Source organism: Postia placenta (genome assembly GCF_002117355.1).
Source record: "Postia placenta MAD-698-R-SB12 unplaced genomic scaffold POSPLAscaffold_16, whole genome shotgun sequence".
NCBI lineage: Eukaryota > Fungi > Basidiomycota > Agaricomycetes > Polyporales > Adustoporiaceae > Rhodonia > Rhodonia placenta.
Genome location: NW_020169847.1, coordinates 787,489 through 812,030, shown reverse-complemented (window position 1 = coordinate 812,030; position 24,542 = coordinate 787,489). Strand labels below are relative to the sequence as shown.

At 53.1% G+C, this 24,542-nt stretch overlaps 6 protein-coding genes across 6 annotated transcripts; 4 read left to right on the top strand and 2 right to left on the bottom strand.

Moving 5' to 3' along the window:
* Positions 1 to 887: 887 nt before the first annotated feature.
* Positions 888 to 3,762, top strand: POSPLADRAFT_1155456 (hypothetical protein; the record flags this gene model as incomplete). The annotated part of the gene is made up of 6 exons (XM_024486946.1): positions 888 to 1,525; positions 1,627 to 1,669; positions 1,727 to 2,486; positions 2,551 to 2,705; positions 2,829 to 3,662; positions 3,697 to 3,762. 6 exons carry the CDS (start codon positions 888 to 890, stop codon positions 3,760 to 3,762), a joined length of 2,496 nt encoding a protein of 831 aa, XP_024334850.1.
* A 649-nt stretch (positions 3,763 to 4,411) lies between these two features.
* POSPLADRAFT_1155455 (hypothetical protein) lies at positions 4,412 to 5,707 on the bottom strand (the record flags this gene model as incomplete). Its single annotated transcript, XM_024486945.1, has 5 exons — positions 4,412 to 4,588; positions 4,649 to 4,866; positions 4,918 to 5,109; positions 5,165 to 5,315; positions 5,372 to 5,707. Coding segments are annotated over 5 exons (1,074 nt in total), but the record flags the coding sequence as incomplete, so codon positions are not given.
* Positions 5,708 to 6,086: 379 nt separating this feature from the next.
* Positions 6,087 to 6,585, top strand: POSPLADRAFT_1041517 (hypothetical protein). The gene has a single exon (XM_024477924.1). The coding sequence runs from the start codon at positions 6,184 to 6,186 to the stop codon at positions 6,343 to 6,345; it is 162 nt and encodes a 53-aa protein (XP_024334848.1). The 5' UTR covers positions 6,087 to 6,183; the 3' UTR covers positions 6,346 to 6,585.
* Positions 6,586 to 7,195: 610 nt separating this feature from the next.
* On the top strand, positions 7,196 to 10,150 carry POSPLADRAFT_1061146 (hypothetical protein; the record flags this gene model as incomplete). The annotated part of the gene is made up of 5 exons (XM_024481348.1): positions 7,196 to 7,777; positions 7,835 to 7,990; positions 8,043 to 8,826; positions 8,891 to 9,054; positions 9,125 to 10,150. The coding sequence occupies 5 exons, from the start codon at positions 7,196 to 7,198 to the stop codon at positions 10,148 to 10,150; spliced, it is 2,712 nt and encodes a 903-aa protein (XP_024334847.1).
* A 3,583-nt stretch (positions 10,151 to 13,733) lies between these two features.
* Positions 13,734 to 14,955, top strand: POSPLADRAFT_1097302 (hypothetical protein; the record flags this gene model as incomplete). Its single annotated transcript, XM_024483146.1, has 3 exons — positions 13,734 to 14,221; position 14,663; positions 14,734 to 14,955. Coding segments are annotated over 3 exons (711 nt in total), but the record flags the coding sequence as incomplete, so codon positions are not given.
* A 6,105-nt stretch (positions 14,956 to 21,060) lies between these two features.
* POSPLADRAFT_1155586 (hypothetical protein) lies at positions 21,061 to 22,571 on the bottom strand (the record flags this gene model as incomplete). Its single annotated transcript, XM_024486958.1, has 3 exons — positions 21,061 to 22,397; positions 22,426 to 22,427; positions 22,507 to 22,571. Coding segments are annotated over 3 exons (1,404 nt in total), but the record flags the coding sequence as incomplete, so codon positions are not given.
* Between the last annotated feature and the right edge of the window lie 1,971 nt (positions 22,572 to 24,542).

The following is a 24,542-nucleotide window of genomic DNA, read 5'->3' as shown; positions in this document are numbered from 1 at the left end:
CCACGCATACCTTCGTGTGTCAGGGCTGATGAAATTCGCATACATGAATGCATAAAACGTCGATGTTGTGCAATATCGGCGGAGGCAGTGCGGCAGACGAGCGGCAGTGGAGCATCAGTGAATAAGTTAGTACATGCGTGTATAGGCGTGCGAGTCTTCCTCAGTGGCTTGATCGCTCGGTGGTGGCGCGTCAGTCTGGTTTGTGGTACAGGAAGTCGGGGAGCAATAACGGTCTCCTTTAGAGGCAGAAGATCACTAACCAACGTCATCGTAAACCAATTGATGTAGTAGATATGCACGGATGACTTGGGTTTTATGTGGGTCTAAGCATGATCACATATTGCGAGGCAAAGATGCGGTTCGTAGATACCTAGCTCAACTTCACTCTGCGATGGAAGTGTGGCGTGTGACTTGTGCCTACCTTCCACGTGATGGACGCGTCTGTGGCGGCCCCACGCGGGCGCCGGAGATCTTCTTGCATCTGTGCCACTTGGCTGAGTTCATCTGACCTTGCTGTCACCGCCACTATTCAGCTAATCAACTAAACACGCGTCTGTAATTTGAGCCCATTGAGCCACCGTAATTCAGTCAGTGACCACGCACCTGAACGAAGGCACGATCCACAGGTGCAAGCACCGGGCGGCTCACAAACTTCACAGCAGTCAAGCATTGTCTCCTCCAAGGCAGCGACCAACCACGTTTCTCACTTTCACCTGAGTGTAGAGCTCTCTATTCCTTTGTCTTTCCAGCCACATCGCTGACGGCTCCTCCCCTCGTGTTTCGCAGCTCACGGAAATTAAACAGAGTGTCGAAGGTGGCCATCCTGATCACAACTCCTGGTCATATAAAATGCAGCAAGATACATCGTTTGAGGACCACCAACCAACATGGAGGGTGAGCCATCCTCTGGTGCCTCCAAGGCCAACCCGTCTGCTAACCTGAGCGAAACGCCGGTCCGCGTCAAGGCTGTTCAAAGCGCGTCTTACATGGAAGGCAACCTCGATGCAGCTCGCAGAGCCGTGATGGAAGATCTTGGAACGACCATACCGGAGGTCAAGCCTGAATTCTTCCGGAAATACCTCCTTCCTCGGCTTCCCGTAGGCGTTAACATCGACCAGCTAGTTAACAAACTTTGCAAAGAGGGCGACATCGAAGGAAACCGTTGGGCGGCATTCCAAGAGGATCCCAAAAATTCCTCCCAGTGCGAGGACGGCTGCTTCGAATCTCTCGCAGATGTGGCAACAGCTATCGCAAAGGCCGCAAGAAAGATGACACGCAAGAAACAGCTATTCGAGTTTGCCCAGAACCCAGCCCACGCGCCCAAGTCCAAGACGAGGACGTCGAAAAGTCGCCCGGATGGATGTTTCATCCGCAAGTCAGGGCCTAAGGGTAAATTCCGATGGATGGACATCGCGCTTTCCGCTGAATACAAGAAGGTGGAGAACGCTAAAACTAAAGATGATGTAAGCACATCCGATTTCAAAACTGAATACTGGGCTGATAGCTATGGCAGGATGTCCGAAAGGTAATCTGGAGTATGCATCACTGCATGCGGGAGGATGCGAGACGTCGATTCACCTATGGACTCACGATTGAAAATAGGACGATGCGGATGTGGTTCTGCAGCCGCACAGAGCTGCTTGTGAGCAAGCCGATTGATTTCATGTCGGTGAGTTGTGCCTCCATAGTGATTCTTCGTGTCTCGTGCTCACTGTTATCTGTTCAGGCACATCATGAGGTCGTTCATTTCTTCGTCGCGATGATGTACGCGGCTGAACATGAGGCGGGATGGGATCCCACAATGGAATACGTGCGCAAGATGAACGGCACGGGCGACGAGCTTGAACTGGACAAAGAAGGTAAACCCCGCCTCGACATCGATGTCCAAGATCAGAATGGAACAGTCGTACGGTATCGGACTATAAGATGGTTATCGGACGATGGCGCAAATGGTCTGCGAGGCAGGGGTACGCGTGTCTGGGAGGTGTGTATATTCGACAAGAATAAGGAAGGTGTCGATCGCTTCGCTCTCAAAGACCAGTGGATCGATGCCGATCGCCTACGAGAAGGCATGATCATCTACAAGCTCCGGAACACGAAAACAGATGATGCGACAAGAGACATTATCGACCAATCGCTACTCACTGTGGAACATCACGGAGATGTCTACGTGGAAGGCATGCTCGATCATACCCGCAATCTCATGACGCGCCGTGGCGAGCCGCACCACCATTACCGCTTCAAACTCCAACAGATTCCGGAGGACGGAGTTGAGGAGAACAGTACAGCCCAGTCGAGCAACCGGACGCCAGCAGGCGTAGGCTTCCACCAGACTTCAGCAGAGCTGAGGACGGCCTCCGCACAGAAGATCTATACATACCATCCAAAGGTCCATTACCGTATCGTGTTCAAGGAGGTATGCATACCGATTCACGAGATCACTTCGCTCAAGAACATCTTCTATGTGCTCATAGATGCTGCACTTGGTGAGTTCGTGGTACGTTGTCGCATTTTGTATTGGGCCTCACTGATGTGTCGCATTCCTTTCAGCGCTGGTGGCATTGCATGAACTTGGATGGGTGCATCGTGACATGAGCGCGGGTAATCTCCTCAGCTTCATGCAGGATGGAGTGCTGTGCTGCAAGCTGACAGATCTCGAATACGCCATGCAGCTGAAAGATCGTTTGGGTCACGAAATCCGGACTGTGAGTGTCAGATGATGTTTACTGTCTTCATTACTAATCCGCGCCTCCCGTGAACAGGGCACTAGATCGTTCATGGCAGTCGAAGTCTATGATCTTCGGTACAGATTTTTACCAAAACCACAGGAAGCAAAGGCGAAAGAAGCCAAGCCGCCTCTGAACGTAGCCGCTTCCAACCGAGTCGCCCTAGACCGGATAAGGGCCTTAAAACGTGGAAACCCTGGTAAAATCGTCAATCGAGTCAAGAAGATTATCCGCATCGTGCCCTTCCGGTACAACCCCCTTCATGATATTGAATCCCTTTGGTGGGTGGCAATATACTTCGTCTTCAACAGATCGGTGGTCAAGGTCGGTGGTAAACCCCCATCCATGGACGCGTCGCAGCGGGGAGACTACTCCAGTCAGAAGATTTACACGAAGTTGTTAGCCACATCGCCGCATGCAAGATTTACAGCGTTAGAGGACGAGACTGACCTTCACCAGCAAATCATCTACCTACACGCTGCCATACGGGAGATCGCTGATGACCTCAACGAGATCAGGATGCGACTAGTCAACTGTTATCTGAAAGCTGAGCAGGATCTAGGCGCAATCCGTCACACAATCGGCCATGACCTCCTTCATGACGTCTTCATAACATCCTTCGAAAATATTGTTAGCAAGCTCCAGGAAAACGACATTCAAGTCGACATTCTACGCAATGATCCACGACAATATGTCGAGGATCCGTTCGAGATCCCGACTCAGGGCGACGTTACCGACGACAACGGTCCCACTGATGATGACGACACAGAAGAAAACTCAGACGGAGGTGACCAGGGATCCGGCCTCGCAGCTCTCACTCGAGAGGTAAGCGCCGGAGACATCGCCGAAGAGGCAACTGCCAAGGATGATGCGCAAGACGTAGTTGTCGAAGACCCTGACGCTGGAAGATCTGTTGACAAAGATACCGGCCCATCCGTGCGTCAAACCTCGACAAAGCTCCTTGTCGAAGGACGCACTACTCGTCTACAGCGCAAGCGCACTGTTCCCATCCGATATGGGACAGAGTCCAATGTGAAGAAGGGCACTACACGCAAGACCGCATCATCGTCAGCCCCGACTACAGCAACGCGGGCTGCGACGGGCCAATCAACGTCACGGACTACGTTTAACGCTAAGGCGACGACCAAAGCAAGCACGAAGACAAAAACGAAGACAAACTAAGTGCTGCGTTGGGGCTTCGGTACGGTATGACCATTCTGTTCCATCGTGTGGCTTGGCATCAGGACTCTGGATGTGAGATACGCTTCAAGCCATGCTACATCGCTCTGCTACTCGGTATCTATTCTGGATATTATTTATTGCCTGTAATCTATTTGTAACTCTGGACGCTGCCTGTTGTACTAGTGGTACTCGATCTCGTTGCCCTCAATTGTTTCATGACTGCTACCAGTGGTTCCCATCTATAACTACTATCACATCACGTTATTAAGTGCACCTGTCTATCTAAGGATTCGTCGGCGTTTGACCCGTTGATCAAGGCGCAGTATTACACACGAGGGACAAGGGGTCCGTCTCTGTTTGAGTGGGCGCTCCATGTCTGACGATGGTTAGAAACAGGCGTCTCAGCGAAAAATGGGTTCGTTCGGCAATCCATGACGGATAAACGGTAAAACCCCCATATAAATAGCGCAAATGGCGAAAAACACCTTCTGCTCTGTGGATACTCACCGCGAGATCGGTGCCTCGATGCCATTCTCCCTCTGGGCCTTCTCCCACGACCAAGCGACGTCGGGCTTGATGCTCGCGATCAGGCCTGCCGTTTTGTATATCGGCTTCCAGCCAATAGACCGGCCACGGTTCGCCCGGCAGCGCGAGCTAGAGCCTACGTGAACGGCGGCATCCTGCACGACAATGCATTTATCCAGCCTGCACTACGGACGGCAGATGTTGCAGAGACTCACCACCGAGCCCAAATACCTTGTGAGCTCCTCGTCCGTCAACTCCATCGGCTCATCCGTTCCGCCAATCCCGAGGTCGACCAGCGCCTTCGAGATCGCCTTGCCGACATCGTACCAGGTGTGCTCGTCGTTCTCGCCGAAGTAGAAGCCTTCCCAGCCATGCCCGATGCCCTGCGGGTTTGCCGTGATCGCGTCAAAAAGGACGATGTATAGGTCCGCCACTGCAAGAGCGTGGAGTCAGCTTATGCAGGTTTGGACGGCAGGTAACTTACTGTCGTGGATATGGACATTGGCCCAAATCGACTTTCCCAAGCCAACGACGCCGTCCTGCTTGCGGCCGAGCGATGCGCGAATGAGGCCCGGAATCTGGATCGAAATTGGGTTCGAGATACCCGCATCGAATAGAGGGCCCTTCGCCTGGCCGTAGATGGTCGACGGCACGATGATGTAGGTCCGCACATAGCCTGGAAATCATGCCTGAGCGAGTACACAGCTGTGGAAACGGTCTCGTGCACGCACCTTGCTCGTCAGCGTCCATCACAGTGAGGTCAACATTTCTGTGCAACGCCGTTGGTGGAATGGATTTGATTTGTGCGACGTCGGTATCAGAGTAGATCAAGTCCGAGGCGAACATGCCCTTGGCTGGCGTGGCAATCACGCCTGTGCCCGACTACAAGTCTCATAATAAGCGCCGAGTGCCAGGACAAATATCTCATGATCACGTACGGTGTGGATCAGGATGGGAAGATCGCCAGTCGATGCGTGCCGCTTCCTCAAGCCTCGCAGGATCGCCTCCATCGGGGGCGTGTTGTCCGAGTCTGCGCATGAGATGACAACGTGCGATTGCTCCGAGAGTGCCTCGAGCTTGTCAAGGTCCTCATTGGACCCTACGGCGGTCTTGACGCCGAATTCTTCCTGAAGCACCTTCGCCTTCTCCGCAGATCGTACGAGCGCCGTAATGTCGAGGGTGTTCGCGCTGGGGTGGTTCTGAAGGCGTGTGAGGACCGAGCCACCAACGTAGCCTACAGATCTCACGATGAGATAGGTCTGTCTGGCGCGGCTCGCCGAGCAACATCTCCTCGAGCGATATGGGCGGATACAGACCTGTCACACCGTTTAGGAATATAGTGGTTTTCGAGAGCGGCAGGCAGGGGTTGTGTTCGGACGACTTCCTGAGCGGTCAACGGCTAATGTCAGGGGTATTCATTCAAGGAAGACCTGCTCAGTCAGCCACTCGATGAATCATCATGAGTGATGAAGATGCTTAGTCAATCGCACGCTGGGAGCATTGAGACTCCGGTTTCACCAAGCCCGACTGTAGCTGCGTGTTCTAGTAGTTTTGGAGGCAGTGGGAAGCTCGGAGAGAACACAATGAATTTCAAGCCATCGGGAAGCCCCAAACCTCAGATGTGTTAAAGTTTGTCTGAGACCCGAAGCGAGAACGATCAACGAAGATATATCGCATTTGTCTGAGCTCTGTCAAACGCGTAAGGAATATACAGGACGGCTCGCGCAAAGTCTGCGGGGTACTACAAACAATGCCAAATACGGTGGCATGCGCTCGCCACAATCTCAAGTTCCAACAAGATGATGTGTGGAGGATAGTCCCCTGGGGCTCAGGAGAGTTTGCTTCAAAGTACAGCACCAATTTGTGTAGCGTTTTGACGATAGTGTGTGCTCAAGCTATTCCCATGCGTTAAATTCGCGTTGAGGAGACTCTGCCCATGATCATCACAGAGAGAGAGGCGCAAGCCGATTTGTGTCTATAGTCAGTCGCATCATGGGACCCACCAGAGATACTTACGTGGCTTACCGTGGCTTGCCTTAGGTATGTTCCTGAGCTACAGATCTCCGGAACGACTGGATTCAGATGCGATCTTTTCATGAGCTTGAAGTTGGAGCGCGCGTGGACGCAAATCCAGATCATATCGTGATACTTGCGCGAAGGGGAGATCAAGCTGGGACATCTTTCAAAATCGCAACACATGAGGCTGATCTGCCGATGTCCTTACCAGTCTGTCGGAAGGCAGGACCCCGGTCACTCCTATAGGACAGTATTTGCCGCCCCTCGGTGGTCTTCGATAGGCACACATCCCATTCCAATCAGCGCCCTGTAATAGGCCTGTGATCAATCCGCTACCAACTTGAAGTGTCGGGCGTTGCCGATACACGTGACCGACGCGTTTGTGGCTGTCGTCCAACTTGCTCGATACACACGACGCGTGTGCCACACAAGTCTTGTGGTAGAAGTCGCCTCTTTCATTTCCGAAAATTGCTTTTGTCTGTGCCCATCCAAGCAGAGTAATTCGCTTGTTCTGCTAGCACGATCGATCAGCTTGTCGTTCATTAATTTGCCACTTCCATTCTACTCAGGACCGTCTGAAGGCGCGTTGCATGTGTTGACCCATTGTTCTCCTCAGTCATCACTGATGCCTTTGATCCAGCCACATCACTACCCATCGAGCCACCCAGAATACAAGCCCCACCAGCCACGACTCTCTGCTTATAAGAAATGCGGCGAACTACCTCAATCGAAGACCCGCGTTCATTATGGAGCGTAAGCCAGAATCCCCTGCTCATCCACGCATTGCGGAAACTAAGCTGAGCGAAACACCTCTTGCACGAAAGGCCACTAGCACGGATGCATATCTTCAAGGCAACACCAATGCCCGACGCAAGGCTGTCATCGAAGACATTGGCGAGACGATCCCCGAGGTCTCTGTGAAATACTTCTTAGAGGCCCTCGTTCCTCAACTGCGCAGGGGCCTGAGTGTTGACAAGACGATCAAGAAGCTGAAATCGAAAGGCGCTATCACTCCCGATGGACATTGGGCACTGTTCTCTGTCAGCCCCGGAAAGGCGGAGCCTGTAGAGGATGTTTACTTTCAGCCACTCGTCGACGTGGCAAAAAGCATCGTCTCCCAAAGTGGCGGTAACGCCAACAGCCAGCTTTTGACGCTGGTTCAACGTCCCCGCGAGAAGCCGATGGCATACGTGAGGTCATCGGAAACCAAGCCTGATGGCTGCTTCGTTTTGAAGAGCAAAACACCTGATGCTGCGCGTCTCCGGTGGCAAGACATGGCACTTTGTGCGGAGTACAAGAAGCAGGACCGACTGAAGGACAGGGACGACGTGAGTATTGTATGTGTGCATCGTTTCTCACTCATTGAAATGGTGTTCGCTTCGCAGAATGTAGCCAAGGTACTGTGGAGCATGCACCAGTGCATGCGTGAGGACGCAAGACATCGGTTTGTCTATGGCATGACGATCGAGAACGAGACGATGCGGTTGTGGTTCTCGAGTCGCGCGGACACCTTCGTGAGTAAGGAGATCAACTGGCGGACAGTAAGTGGACCATGGTGCACGGATGCTATCGTTCTGACTCAGGATGTTCTAGGATCACGAGACGGTTGTGCACTTCTTTCTAGCCATGATGTATGCCAATGAAGCAGAGGTCGGCTGGGATCCCACAATCGCATATGTCCTCCAGGATGGCGAATTCGTCCCCGGAGAAGACGGCGCTCCACAACTGGAGATTTTAGTTCAAGACGAGAGTCGTAAACCCGACGTGTGGTATCGTACACACAGGGTTCTTGCAGACCACGGTGCGCACGGCGGACCGGGACGCGGGACGCGTGTATGGGAAGCATACGAGTTGACAGGGCAGCATGGGGAGAAGCGGGGCAATCCCGTTGCTCTGAAAGACTCGTGGATCGACCACAACCGACCCAAAGAAGGACAGACTATGGAAGATATTCACACTTCGGTCAAACAATCCAACCCAAAGGACTATAAGCGACTTCAAAAGTCTCTCCTCACCGTGTTGCGTCATGGAGCCGTTTCCGTTCAGATAGGACGGCGGTGGGAGGTAGATCACACCCGGGACTTGATGCGGCGGGAATTCGACGTCCCGCCTGACCATGGTAGCTTCAAACTCCGAGAACTATATGAGGATGGCATCAATAGCGAAAATATCAAGAGCATGGAATCAAGTTTCCCATCGAACGCTGGCACGGGGCACCATCGTTCACATGCACCGCAACAGAGGCCCTCAACTCCAGCGCCTCGTTTGCACCATCCGCGAGTGCACTACCGCATTGTCTTCAAGGAGGTTTGCGTTCGTATATGCGACCTGACGTCACTGGAAGACATTTTCCGTGTCTTGATCCACGCTCTCATCGGTGAGTAATCTTCAACCTGTGCTCTTGTATAAATCTCATCATGCATTGCTGCTGCCCTTCCCAGTCCTGACCATCATACATGGTGCCGGTTGGATCCATCGTGACATCAGTTCTGGCAATGTACTCGCTGAAAGGCTCCCTGATGGTACAATTGTAGGGAAGGTGACTGATTTCGAATATGCAATGAGGTTTGGCGATACTCAGAGTGAGCGTCATGAGATGCGTACGGTGCGTCTTCAATTTGCAGTCTGTCGATATTTATGTGACGAAAACTAACAATATCTGCTTGATTCGTTAGGGCACAGAAGACTTCATGGCGGTTGAAGTGGAATGTATGAAATATTTGTACTTCGACAACCAGCCCGCGGTCGCACCCAACAATGCCAGCACATATTCTCTAGACGAACTCGAGGATGCAGCCTTCCAAAGCCAGGCCCCTGCGGATGCGAAGCCAGACCAGCCTGGCCCGAAACGTCCGGCTTTTCGGTACAACCCTCTACATGATGTCGAGTCTCTCTGGTGGTTGTCCACGTACTTTGTGTTCAACAAAGTGGTCGTCCTTGTCAACGGTCTGAAGCCGTCGATGGATGCCGAACTCAAGGGGAGCTATAACATGCAGCTATTCTACGCGTCACAGCTGTTCTGGACACAGAGAGGCAGAGAATGGGCGATAACAAAACCGGGGGAATTTAGTGAAGAAGTGATTCATCTTCACGCAGTCGCACGGCCAGCCGGTTATCTTCTCGACAAGATGAGACGCCTATTGCATGATCAATACAAGCTCATCGAAGAGACACTCGCTCCCATCACTCAGACTGTCGCATCCAATGTTTCCAAGGGGATGGTACTCGAATTGGGACGCATCATGGCAAGCGTCAGAGGGCTCACAATCGGCGAATTCAAAGATGACCCGCGACGGGGCCACTTTGCGAACAAGACTGCCAACACCGCCCTTAGGCCGGACCAGATTAGTCATCCTATGACGAAGACAGAAGGGAAGCAGGCTATGATTGAAGAGGCCTCAAATATTGATGAATCCGATGACGACTCGCTGGAGTTGGAACCTATTATGCCGCTCTTCTTGGGAGAACAAACTACACGGGATGCAAGCCCTTCTCCCAGACCGTCTTCAACGTCACAGCTTTGGGATCTGAAGGTGGAGATGGAATCAATTATGCCACCCTTCTTTGGAGAAGAAGTAACACGGGATGCGAGCCCTTCTCCCGGACCGTCTTCAGTGCCACAGCCGTCAGGTCTGAAGGGTCGGACAACCTCTAAATTGAAGTCAATGCTGAAGCTTAAGCCGAAGCCGAAGGGCAAATGAAGGTGAACGAGGATATTGCGCTTCAACGATGGTTCCTACTATCGCCCCTGGCGACGCTGGATCACTGAATCTATTCTCACTGCTAGACGCTGTCCGATTATTCAAACACATGTATGTCGTATGATCTCATTTCGCGCTTGGTGATAGGATGTTGCCCTCACTCACAACGTCACGACCATTAGCTAGAGTGTAATCGTTGACGACACCTCATTACGGAGTACACCAATATCTCTCCTGCAAGTATTGCTCTTGACTACGATATTTTCTGTATCCCCGTAGTGTCGGGTATGCATCAGAGCCTGAATTTGCGCTTTGTCGCAGTTTCTTTTGTTCCTACAGTGACAGTTGAGTCCAGTCCGTTGTGTCAACCGAAACACTTCAGGACTTGCCAAGAAGGGTTGCCACTGTGGTTCACTCTCCGTAAAGCCGGAGATTGATTTCGTATTGTCCGATTTCACACGGATCGGAAAGAGTTGCAACGTATGCCGTTTGCGCGACTCACCTTTTGTTTCGAGCTGCGTGACCCGAGACTGCGAGCCGCCTCGTTCTTCCATATGGAAGGACAAGGTCGATGGGAGAAAGTATATCACAGGCCTTTTCGGTATGTGTATCCTGATGACAGCGCAATCGTATTGCATGGATGCCACACAAACATGCCGGGTCACTCGCAGCACAAGAGCGGAATTATGATGACATGAGGATTTACGTTTACTCCGGTAGTGAAATCGTGATGTCGAGAGGATAGTGCCGCCCCTTCGAATGCCCGAGGAGCTCGTGGGCCGCAGGCCTATGATACCGCGAGGATCGATCAGGCTACGGTCGGAGGTGATTTTCAGTGCCCGAGATTCCTTGACAATTCACGCAGCGGAATCCAAATATAAGCGTTGTTACATGATACTTCGGGCGCTGAGCTGTCCAGCCACTGCTGCTGCAGCGGCGCAGCATGAACGTGTTGACTTTTGGGTACATCGGGCAAGCGTCGCAGCCGGCCCGGATCACGTGGTCGTGCGCCGGTGTGGGAATAGGACTTATGTAGGTGTCGCGGGCCATAGCCCATCAGTTTGTAACCTAATCCACCACTCACTGTGGTCCACCCGAGCAGTGATATTCACCGAGCACATGAGTCAAAAACAGCAATCACTCAAGTAGTGGGTGAATAGGCAGTGAATCAAATTGTGAGTGAAGTTCCTAGTGAAATTCACCACTAGCAGATTCACCCACTACCTGAGTGATTTTGACAATCTGCTATAGCTGCATGATGAGCAAAGTCAAACAAACAATCAGATGAGACCTTCCGGGTAGGCAGCACTTGATTTGGTCTTAGTCCATTGTTCTCTCCCACCATCAGTCCCTGCCAATGTGCATTGATTTCTAAGCCAGACTTCACTACATATATTCAATGACTTTGTCTTTTCAGATCAGTGGTGTTTCTGCTATTCAGTAATCTGGTATGTTCCTAGTAATTGTCCAATGACATGCATTCTCATCTCTAGATAGTTATGATAATAATGTTGCAGGTAACATTGTTTGCTTTGGTGAGTGCATGTTTTAATGAGGGCGAGCAAGTACCTGATAAGTAAGGAACAGCCTTCAGTCATGTGTACAGACAGTGTCACTGGGCTGATTGAGTCGCTGGGCTAAGCAAGTAGCTCGGGGTTAAGGGAGCCTGGCATGCAGATCATCCATATGAGGACCCAGACGTGCAATGTGGAGGAGTAGACATCTGGCACGGGCAGAATAAGTCTTGGTGAGCACACCTCGAGCATTGTTTGTACTGCTATGGAGAGGGGGAACTAATTTTCTTCTCAGATTAGCTACTACTTTATGTACAGGGTGGCAGTGTTGTGAGTGCTATAGAATGTTTAGGAACTTTGTACTGGTATGTCATGAGCACATGCTGTACACCAAATGTAGTATACATCTTTCAGTGTGTAGTAATAGTGTGAATATGATGAGCTTGTTATGACCTATCAGCGGGGTGAAAATCATTCAAACACTCAGTGAATAATATGGTGAAATTGAGCCATTCAATGGGTAGTGCAATCACTAACTTCATAGGTGTCATGAGTTGGTACGGCATCTAGCTGTTTTTTAATTTTTCCTTTTCGCGGGCTCGAACCCACGACCTCTGTACTACATGCCTGATATGGACGCATCACTATCTACTGTATGATTAGATTAGATGGGGCGGCAGTGCACGGCACAGCTTGGGCTTCGCTGACACAGCCGCTCTGACTCACCAGCCCCCGGGGCCGCGTCAGCATGCTGTGCATCCCCCTGTATATAAGCCGGCCTCTGCTGCCCTAGGGACCTCAGTTTTGACCTCTTGTCCCTAGGTCAGTAAGCTCCTGTATTCTCTTACTTACCTTACACTAACTAATACATTTCTTGTCCCTAGCCTTAGGTTTGAGCTCTGCTCACCATCGCTTCGGTGAGACCCAGTCGAATGCCCCCAGCATTTAGGTTTCCCCTGTCACTTGACCTCAAGTCGCAACATTAGGTCGAAACTCCCCAACATTGCCGGTGTTCCAGAAACCACCACACTCACTTCTCTCTCCTACAGGCCGGGTGGTGCGTACCCTCACTATACTTTACGATACTTAGATAGCCTACTATACATCGCCAACACTCGAGAGACAAACTCTTCAGTACCTGCGCTTCAGTGAGCGGTACTTGTTCTCACGGACACGTAGCCTTGGTTCCTGCTGCATAATAGTCAAAAGCAGTATTGGGCCCTACGTGAACTGCGAATCTCAGTGTCATCTCGGGCGCCGTAGGTGTAAGCTAGCATAGTACGGCCTTTTGTAGTACACGCACCTCCCCGTCCTTCCCCCACCCAATGTGGCTGCCTGTCAAGGCCAAGTTCACGCTTTTGACGCTCAGGACCTCGTCGACGTACATTCCAGACGGCCCTGAGGCTATCATCCTCACCTGCGAGCAGCAGCCATGTCCCAATCGGACACCCCGGTTGATCGAGCAAGATTACCCATGCTACAAGGCGATCAGAAGGGCCCAACATCCGCTCGGTCCCCGCAGCACCCTCGCATCTCGATCTGCCTCGTGGCACTCTCACCCTGTCTCCCCCAGCTCCCACCTTCCCCAAACTGTCGCCGGTCCAAGTCAAGCATGAGGAAATATCCCTCCAGACCCTGCGCCAGAGCCTGAGCCTGAGGAGAGTGTGAGTGAAGAAGGAGTCTCGGAGTCCGAGTCCACGGATCCTGCTCAGCCCGCCTCGCTGACAGCGCTCGCCTCCACGTTAGCAGTCCCTGACGTACGTAACCCCTCCTCCGAACTTCCTCCGGTGCCTTCATCACCGTCTCTGCCGCGAGGCCGCTCACGCACTCGCTCCCCTCGTAGTCCGACCAGCGAAGGGACACAACAGCCACCTCCGCCCCCACAGCGTCCTCCGTCCCCCCCGATGCCAATAATGTCTTCTCCATCGACTGTCCCCGACAAGGAGACCCTGAAACTCCTCCTCCCGCTCCAATACGATGGCAAGACCATCATCGAATGCGACAGGTTCCTGTCGCAACTCCGCATCTATTGGCTGGTCAACACGTCGCTGACCACCATCGAACTCAAGGTGCAAGTTGCAATGAGCCTGCTCGATGGTGATGCCCGCGCCTGGGCCACTCCATACTTCGCCCAACTCGCATCGGTGCAGATGGGTGTGCAAGGGGTCACAACCCCCTTCAGGAACGAAGCAGCCTTCACTGCCGCCTTCAAGGCTCGTTTTGGCAATCTTGACGATGAGGCGGCGGCACAAGTAGAGTTGGCAAAACTCTGCACGGACAAGTTGGTCCGTGAAAAATGCACTGCTGCGGAGTTTTCTGCACTGTTCAAGGGTCCGGCGGACCGTTCCGGGTATGGGGACCTGGAACTACGTGACAAGTACCTGAGCGGCATCCCCTCCCATGTCTCCCGAAAGATTGAGCTTGAGACCTTCACCACGTGGCAAGAAGCTGAGAAGCGCGCCACTGAGGTCGAGCAGATTCTCGACATCAGCCGGGCCCGTCGGCCTGAGCTGAACAACTTCTTCTCAGCTTGGGGTCGAGGACGTGGAGGGGCACTGTAAGGATTTACATGCATGCACCGGTCTCACATCATAACCTCTACACCAAAAGGGTGCAATGTCAAGCTTGGCTTGACATCTGACCGGAGGTATATATGCTGATCATATGCCAACTCATGACATTATCCCCCTTCCAGGGCACATGACCTCATGTGAATCCATATAATACCCTGACCCCAAGGGTTACCAACTCTGGCTTAACCTTGATGATCTTCTGAGAGTTCAGGAGGACCCCATGTAGTCCGGTCACCTGACCATCTGGACCTCAGACACCAGCCCCCTTCACTGCCAAGCAATCACATATCATATGTGACCTCTAGTGAATTTGCTCGAAATGTCTGCTTACATGGGGAGTTGAACCCTCGACCACTTGAAGCTTGACATTTTGTAAGGATTTACATGTATGCGCCGGTCTCACATCATAACCTCTACACCAAAAGGGTGCAATGTCAAGCTTGGCTTGACATCTGACCAGAGGTATATATGCTGATCATATGCCAACTCATGACAGGCACGTGGTGGTGCACCCTTGTCACACGCAGCTTCGGCCAGCATCAATGCGGCCGTTGGAAAAGGAGACTTCCCTGGTAGTTGTTTTGGCTGCGGGAAGCAAGGGTACTGTCATTTCGAGTGCCCCAATTGTAAGGACAAGCCTTACACAAAATGCGCCGACGCGCGGGCTACGGTTGCCTTGGGATCCACCCAGGCGGCGACAAGCGCCCCCGTCGCTTCACCCTTGGCAAGTACAAATACCGCTTCAGCACCATCGGAGCTGGCGGACTTAATGGCACAGGTGAAGTCGATGCGCGAAGAGTTGGAGCACTATCAAGCGCTCAAAGAAGAGTCTTTTTGATCCGGTCCGTGCTTTGTGCCGCACGCATCGGGCTGCATAATAATAACATGTACAATGTATTGGCTACTGCGAATGTTTACGAATTGGACCACGGGTCCCAACACTTCCACATTCCAGTACGCCTCAAGGGAGAAAGATGGCACAAAGACATAGTCGCAATGGTGGACAGCGGAGCCACCACGAAGTTCATCAACAAGCGTTTCATCATGGCGAATCGAGTACGAATGCGGAAGTTAAAAGAACCCATTCCGCTTTACAACATCGATGGAACGCTCAATAAAGACGGAAGCATCTCGGAAGTAGCCATGCTACAGATGCAGATTGGAAATCACGTCGAGAAGACAGTGTTTACGGTCACGGACATAGGTCCAGAGGATGTGATTGTCGGGTTGGATTGGCTACACAAGCACAACCCTGAGATTGATTGGAAGGCGGGCTCCCTGAAATTATCACGATGTCCTGAAACGTGTAGCGCTAGAAAAACTGGCCAAATGGAGCAAGCAGCGACTGCACGTGATACGGGGGTCAGGCCCACGGCGCGCAGGCATTCGCCGAAATCCAAACGGTCGGTCATAGGTGCCTACCGGAGTAAGGTGCTGCTGGACTTCGAACCCAAAGAAGATCCGGTAGATGTCAAGTGGGACAAAGCCGACTTGATCGAGGCCTGGAAGCAAGGTATTACACTTCCTGATGCCCCTCAGCTGTCGTGACTTGAGGTCAAGCGACAGGGGAATATCTAAAAGTGAGGGGCATTCGACTGGTTCTCACCGAAGCGATGGTGAGCGAGGCTCAAACCTAAGGCTAGGGACAAGTGAATATATTAGTGAGGTAAGAAAGAATACAAGAGGGGGCTTACTGACCTAGGGACAAAAGGTCGAAACTGAGGTCCCTAGGGCAGCAGAGGCCAGCTTATATACAGGGGAAGATAAGGGCAGGCTGTGCGCACTGGTCCGTGCGCAGCTGGTCCATGCACAGCATGCTGACGTGGCCTCGGGGGCCGGTGAGTCAGAGCGGCTGTGTCAGCGGAGCCCGAGCTGTGCCATGCACTGCCGCCCCATCTAATCTAATCATACAGTAGATAATCGACACGTCCATATTGGGCATGTAGTACAGAGGTCGCGGGTTCGAGTCCGCGAAAAGGAAAAATTAAAAAACGGCTAGACACCGTACCAACTCATGACATTACCCCCCCCTCAACAGCGCATGACCTCATGCGAGGCGCCCTTGCCCATCTCCCATTCGGAGCGGCATCGTGCTTCAGTTAGCGGCGAAGGCATTGGCTGAAAGTTGAGATCACTAAAGGTAGCAGCGTTGAGACGGCGAGGGGCATTTGGATTCTTCCAGTGGAAGTCGGCTATGAGGGCCGGCGCATTGGCAACGTTGCGCGCAGGTTCCCATGATGTGTGCGAGTCATCATAACCCTTCCACTTGACGAGGTACTGCAGTTGACGCCGGAAGATCCTCGAATCCTTGATCCGCTCAACTTCGTACTCCTCGTCGCCCTCAACCTCGATCGCAGGCGGCTCCTCCGGCTCCCGGCCCGGGATCTCGCTACGCGTGTACTTGCTAAGCAAGGAGACATGGAACACTAGGTGCACCGGCACTGACTTCGGCAAAACCAATTCGTAGTCCAAGTCTCTGAGCTTTCGCCGCACGGCATACGGTCCGAGGCGCTTGGGACTGAGCTTCTTGCTCGGCTGTTTCAGCTTAAGGTTCCGAGCGTCAAGCCAGACCTTGTCCCCCGGCGCAAAGACCGGTGCCTCTTGCACGTGCTTATCGTAGTACACTTTCATGCGCTCAGCCGACAGCTCGAGCGCAGAGCGCGTATCGTCGCGAATCTCCTTCAGGATCTTAAGCCGATCGGCGGCAGCGGGCATCGCGGACATCGGATTGATCCGAACCTGGATCTCAGGATTGTACCCCTGATGCAGGAAGAATGGGGATTACCCGGTCGCGGAGTGAACTCGGTTGTTCAGTGCGAACTCCGCGAGCGGCAACTGTTTTGCCCAATCATCCTGCCTGTAGCTTGTGAAAGCACGCAGGTACTGCTCGATCTCCTGGTTCCAGTGCTCAGTCTGGCCATCAGTCTGGGGGTGGAACACTGTGGACAGTGCCGGCTCGATTCCTAGTCCCTTGTACACCGCGTGGAGATACTTCGAAGCAAACTGGGGACCTCGGTCTGATATGACTTTGGCCGGGGCCCCATGATGCTTGAAGACGTCACGGATGTACAGATCCGCCGCACCTTCGGCTGTTAGGGTCCCATGACAGGCCGAGAAGTGGACCTGCTTTGTGAAGCGGTCGGCGGTGACCAGGATCGAGTCGAACCCATCAGACTTCAGCAAGCCAACGATCATATCCGTGGTGATGATCTGCCACGGGCGCTCGGGGATCTCGTTTGGCTTCAGCGGACCCTGGGGCTTGGCTGGGAATGTCTTGGTACGGTTGCACACATCGCAGGTGCTTACGTACTCATTGACGAATTTGGACATCCCAGGCCACCAGTAATTCCGCGATACGAGCTCAAGGGTTTTGGCACGATCGCCATGACCGGCGATCGGCGAGTCGTGGTGGATCTTGACTATATCCCACCGGAGCTCCGCGTTCTTTGGAACATACACGCACCCGCGGAACAGCAGAAGCCCTTGTTCGGCATTCCACTCTTCAAAACCCCTTTGCAGCCGGGGCGGTCCGAGGTCCTGCACCTTCTCAAGTGCCTCGGCCACCTCCCGATCCTTCTCCGAACACTCCCTGATGCGCTTCAGAAGCGACTGATCAGCTGTCACCGAGGCATGACCGCGCCTAGTGGAGGCGATGCGGAATCTCTCCGGTTTGAGAACCACCTGATCGGTGTTATCATCCTCATCGCCGACCTGATGATCTGATCGGCGTGATAGGGCATCAGCCTTTCCATTCGACGTTCCGGCCTTATGCGTGATGTAGAAGTCGAAGTGAGCCAGGAACAGTGACCATTGCGCTTGATGACACGTGAGGTGTTGTGACGTGCGCCAGTACTCGAGGTTCTTGTGATCGGTTACAATCTCGAACTGATTGGGTAATCCTTCGAGGTAGTGGCGCCAATCTTCTAATGCCTCAATGATTGCAAGCATCTCCTTATCGTAGATCTCATAGTTACGCTGGGCAGGGTCCATAGCATGAGACCGGAAGGCGATAGGATGCCATTTGCCATCGTCCTGCTTCTGCATCAATACGCCACCGGTGGCATATCCTGAGGCATCGACTTCAATTCGCGTCTCCTGGTTAGGGTCGTACAATGCCAAGACTGGAGTCGTCGCAAAAAGCCGTTTGAGTTCATCAAAGGCATGCTGCTCCTCTTCACCCCAATGCCATGGGTCGTTCCCTGTGAGTCGGTCGAGTGGTCGTGAGATCTTAGCAAAGTCCTTAATGAAGCGGCGGTAAAAGTTGGAAAACCCCCAGAACTTCTGAACATCTTTTTTGTTCCGGGGTACCGGCCACTCATTGATTCCTTTCAACTTTGCAGGATCCATTGCTACCTCATCGCCACCGAACACATAGCCAACATAGTCGACCTTGGGAACATCCCATTCGCACTTCTCAGGCTTCAGGAACAGATCATTATCCTGAAGGTGGCGCAGAACCTCGCGTGTGACCTTCTCATGCTCCTCCTTGTTGGTAAAGAAGATGAGTATGTCATCCAGGTACACAAGGATCTTGCCGCCGACGATGAGATTGTGGAAGATCTCATTCATCATCGCCTGGAAGGTCGCGGGGGAGTTCGTGAGGCCAAAGAACATCACCAAGGGCTCGTACAACCCTCGGTTGGTCACGAAGGCCGCTTTCCACTCGTCACCGGCTTTGATCCGGACGTTGTTATATCCCCATCGAACGTCGAACTTCGTAAAGAGCGTAGCGCCACAGAGCTTGTCCACCATTTCGGCGATCAACGGCAAGGGGTAACGATTCTTGACCGTGATCGCATTCAATCGGCGGTAGTCCTGTATAGGTCGAAGCGTCCCTTCCTTCTTTTTGATGAAGAAAAAGGGGGATGAGATTGGCGACTTCGACTCCCGTATATAGCCCTTCGCTAGCTGCTCCTTGAGGAACTTGTCAAGCTCCTCCTGCTCGTTGTTCGACAGGGGGTACACCTTCGAATGGAACGTCAAGTAGCCGGGCACGAGTCCGATCGCATGATCGTACGGCTTCCTTTTGGGTAGCTGTTCTGATGCTTCTTTGGAGGAGACATTCAGAAACTTATGGTACTGTTTAGGTACCGACTCCTCGGCGGTCTTAACAACCTTCTTCTTGATTTCCTCCTCAGCAAACAACTGGGAGTACGTATGCCCAGCTGCGACGAACAGCTGAGGGGCGCCAGGAAGCGTAATACCTTGCTCCCAGGCTTCGATCAAATCAGCCTCATCCCACTCTACTTCCGTCGGATCTTCTTCGGGTTCGAAGTCCGGGAGTACCTTACTCCGGCAAGCACCTATAACCGACCTATCACAAAACCTACAAACCCACCTTATAGCTTGATATTGAGGGGGGGAGATAATAGCACTTAAGTATGGGGAGGTAATGCTGTTAAGCGCAACAACGAAGTGAATAGAACTGGGGGACAGGGTGCCCCAGGATGCTGCCTTATATACATGAGGGAAAACCCCCCAGGGACCGGTAATGGACCCCTGGTACCTAGCTGGGTAAGGATTACTAAGTATCATGTGCTCTATGATGTCATATATGATGTCATAGTCTGGCCCTGCCCTGCCCTGGGCCTAGGGTCCAGAATTGACCGGCCTATGGCCTAGTGCCTGAGCCTAGCTCCTACCTATGATGTCAGAATGATGTCATGGTCCAGAAGGAGTCTGGTTTCTATCTAGAAAAGGTCCGGCATCAGAGTCCAGCCTGATGTGTCCAGAACAAGATCATGTGTCGCTTATTTAAGCGGATAACCCCTTAGATATGTAGATGTACCCATATGCGGACGGATAAGTATGGATAAGTCCCTATACCCTTTGATATGTCCGCAGAAATAGCGGAAAAATTAGGTAAAATTAGGGAAACTGTGACACGACCGTTTGGATTTCGGTGAACACCTGTGTGCCGTGGGCCTGACCCCCGTATCACGCGCAGTCGCTGCTTGCTCCATTCGGCCATTCCTCCTGGCACTGCACATTTCAGGACATCGTGATAGTTTGAGGGAGCCTTTCTCCCAATCAATTTCAGGGTTGTGCTCACGTAACCAATCCAACCCAACGATCACATCTTCTGGACCAATGTCCGTGACCGTAAACACTGTCTTCTCGATGTGTTCTCCTATCTGCATCTGTAGCACAGCTACTTCCGAGATGCTTCCGTTGTTGTTGAGGGTGCCGTCAATATTGTATAGCGGAATCGGCTCTTTTAGCTTCCACGTCTGCACCTTATTTTCTGTGATGAATCGCTTATTGATAAACTTGGTGGTGGCTCCGCTGTCCACCATGGCGATTATGTCCTTGTGCCGTCTTTTCCCTTGAAGTCTTACTGGAATGTGAAAGTGCTGGGACCCCTGGTCCAACTCGTACACCATTGCAGAAGACAATACATTGTACTTGTTACATGATACTCACGGCCCGACGCGTGCGGCACGAAGCGCGGACCGGATTAAAAACCCTCCTCCTTCATTGCCCGATAGTGCTCGAGCTCCTCGCGCATCGACTTCACCTGTGCCATTAAGTCCGCCAGCTCCGATTGCTCGGATTTTGCTGAAGCGGCACTTATACTTGCCGAGGGTGATGTCGTGACGGGGGCGCTTGTTGCGGCCTGGGTAGAGCCCGAGGCAACCGTAGCCCGCGCGTCGGCGTGTTTTGTGTAAGGCTTGTCCTTACAATTGGGGCACTCGAAGCGTCGGTACCCTTGCTTCCCACAGCCGTAACAACTGCCGGGGAAGTTTCCTTTTCCGACGGCTGCACTGATGCTGGCCGAAGCTGCGTGTGATGAGGGTGCACCATCACGTGCCCCACCGCGTCCTCATCCTCGTGACGAGAAGAAATTGTTCAACTCAGGCTGCCGGGCCCGGCTGACGTCGAGGATTTGCTCAACCTCAGTGGCGCGCTTGTCAGTGGCTTGCCACGTGGCGAAGGTCTCGAGCTTGATCTTGCGATAAACGCAGGAGGGGATGCCGCTCAGGTACTTGTCGCGTAGTTCCAGGTTCTCATACCCAGAACGGTCTGCCGGACCTTTGAACAGCGCAGAGAATTCTGCGGCAGTGCACTTCTCACGCATGGTTTTGTTGGCACAGAGCTTGGTGAGCTCCACCTGTGCCACGGCAGCGTCGTCGAGATTGCCAAAATGGGCCTTGAATGCTTTAAGGAAGGCTACTTTGTCGGCAAAGGGGGTCGTCGCTCCCTGGATCCCAATTTGGACAGAGGCAAGCTGGGAGAAGATGGGGGTGGCCCACGCTCGTGCATCATCATCGAGGAGACTGAGGGCAACCTGAATCTTCAGCTCGATGGAAGAGAGGGCCGTGTTGATCGTCCAGTAGATGAGCAACTGCGAGATGAAGCGGTTGCATTCAACCACCGACTTCCCGTCATATCGGAGTGGGAGGAGGAGTTTCAATGTCTCCTTATCAGGGGTGGCAGCAGGAGAGGACATTATCAGCGACAAGGGGGACAAAGGACTGCATGCGGACAGAGGCGACTGTTGTGACTGTCCACCGGGCGAACTTCGCGAGGAACGAGTGCTCGAGCGGCCTTGCGGCGGTGACGACGGTGAAGACGATTGAGGAAGCCCGGAGGCGGGGTGACGTAGGACAGGGACTGAAGTCGAGGCGGTGACCGCTGACGACGAGCCGGCCCAAGAATGCGGTGGAGTGTTGTGGGGCTCGGTCTTGGGAGGCCTTTCCAACCGTGGCCCCAAGGAGGGCTGGAGGATCGCTTGAGGGGTCGCTGTAGGCTGCGCGACTGCCTCAGTTCCTCGAAGGAGATGGGGATCTCCTCGCGCTTGACCTGTACTGGCGACAGGTTGGGGGATGCAGGTGCCTGGGGAGGCGGATCGAGACAGGGCAGGAGTGATGTGGCGAGATGTGGATCTCAAAGTGCCAGCGTACCGGAGTGCAGGGCCGCTGGGGTGCTGGACTTGTTGGATTGGCACATAGTGCCCTTTGTCGGCAGTGATGGACCGTGGAGTGCGATGAGGGCGCGGTTGCCAATCACAGATGAAGAAAGGGGCTAGGTTTCCGTTGCTTTCTGGGTCATCACGAAAGACATCGACCTGCTCCTGGGTGTCAAAGGCATGCTCAAGTCGAGAGCAGTCGAAGAATTCGTCAGCCATGGTGATGGGGGGAGGAAGGGGAGGTGCGCGTGCTACGAAAGGCCGTGCTAGCTAGCTTACACCTACGGCGCCCGAGAAGACACTAAGGTTCGCAGTTCACGTGGGGCCCAGTACTGCTTTTGGCTAGTATGCAGCAGGAACCTAAGCCACGCGTCCGTGAGGACAAGTATTGCCCACTGAAGTGCAGATACCGAAGAGTTCGTCCCTTAAGTGGTGGCGATGTATTGTAGGCTATCTACGTATCGTAGGGTATAGTAAAGGTGCGCACCACCCGATCTATGGGAGAGGGAAAGTGAGTGTTTTTGTTTTGGAGTGCCGGCAGCGTTGGGGAGTTTCGACCTAATGTCGCGACTTAGGGTCGAGCGACAGGGGAAAACCAAATGCTGGGGGCGTTTGACTGATCTTACCGAAGCAATGGTGAGCTAGGCTCAAACCTAAGGCTAGGGACAAGAGGTTGAAACTGAGGTCCCTAGGGCAGCAGAGGCCGGCTTTATATACATGGGGAGATAAGGGCAGGCTGTGCGCACTGGTCCATGCGCAGCTGGTCCGTGTGCAGCATGCTGACGCGGCCCCAGGGGCCAGTGAGTCAGAGAGGCTGTGTCATCGGAGCCCAAGCTGTGCCGCTGTCATGAGTTGGCATATGATCAGCATATATACCTCCGGTCAGATGTCAAGCCAAGCTTGACATTGCACCCTTTTGGTGTAGAGGTTATGATGTGAGACCGGTGCATGCATGTAAATCCTTACAGCCACGCACTGCCGCCCATCTAATCTAATTGTACAGTAGATATGATGTGTCCATATCAGGCAGGTAGTACAGAGGTCGCGGGTTCGAGCCCGCGAAAAGGAAAAAATTAAAAAACGGCTAGACGCCTAGACGCCGTGCCAACTCGTGACAGTAAGCTCACCATCGCTTCGGTGAGAATAAGTCGGATGCCCCCAGCTTTTAGGTTTCCTCAGTTGCTTGACCCCAAGTCGCGACAGGTCCCTAGGGCAGCAGAGGCCGGCTTATATACAGGGGAAGTTTAGGGGAGGCTGTGTGCACTGGTCCATGCACAGCTGGTCCATGCGCAGCATGCTGATGCAGCCCTGGGGGCCGGTGAGTCAGAGAGGCTGTGTCAGCGGAGCCCAAGCTGTGCCGCGCACTGCCGCCCATCTAATCTAATCATACAGTAGATAGTGATGTGTCCATATCGGGTATGTAGTACAGAGGTCGCGGGTTCGAGCCCATGAAAAGAAAAAATTAAAAAACAGCTAGACACCGTGCCAACTCATGACACTCTTGTTGCGCGGAGCCCAAAGCAGAGGTGCTGCACGCAAGCACACCAGTGCTACACGCCCATCCTAAAAAGGCAGGGCACCAATACAGCAGCACTTACATGCTCATGCACGTGGCCATGGTGGCAGCCAGGTGGATGTCATGCTAGATCCCACGCCACACAGACACCGTCATCCCCCTATTCTTAGATTGAATTGATCCCTGTCCATCGAGGACATTGTCTGCCAGTGGTCTTTCTGGCATCGGTCTCACAGAACAATGCAGGCACAGTCAATGCTTGCCATTATCGGTTATATGGTGATGGACCCACGAGAGATGTGAAGGCCGACAATGGCGGACGCGTGATGATTGGACATGTGGGCGCTGGAGGCTGTGTACGTCGCTGGAGCCCCGCTTACACAGTGGGCTCGGGGTGAATGTAGACTGGTGCACTGTTACATGTCTGTGGGCCGTTTCCGGCGGTGGAAGTGTGGCGTGTGACTTGTGCGAACCTCACACGTGATGAACGTGTCTGTGGCTGCCGCACGCGGGCGCCGGAGGTCATCTAGGATCTGTGCCACCTGCCTGCATTCATCTGACCTTGCTGTCGCAGCCACTATCTTACTATTCAAATAAACACGCGTCTGTGATTTGAGCCTATTGAGCCACCTTAATTCAGCCAGTAACCACGCGCTTGAATGAAGGCACGATCGACAGGTGCAAGCACCGGCCGACTAACAAACTTCACAGCATTCAAGCATTGACTCTTCCAAGGCGGGACCAACCACATTCCTCACTTGTGTGTAGAGCCCACTCTTCCTTTGTCCTTCCAGCCACATCGCTGACGGCTCCTCTCCGCGTGTTTCGCAGCTCACGGAAATTAAACACAGAGTCGAAGGTGACCATCCTGATCACATCT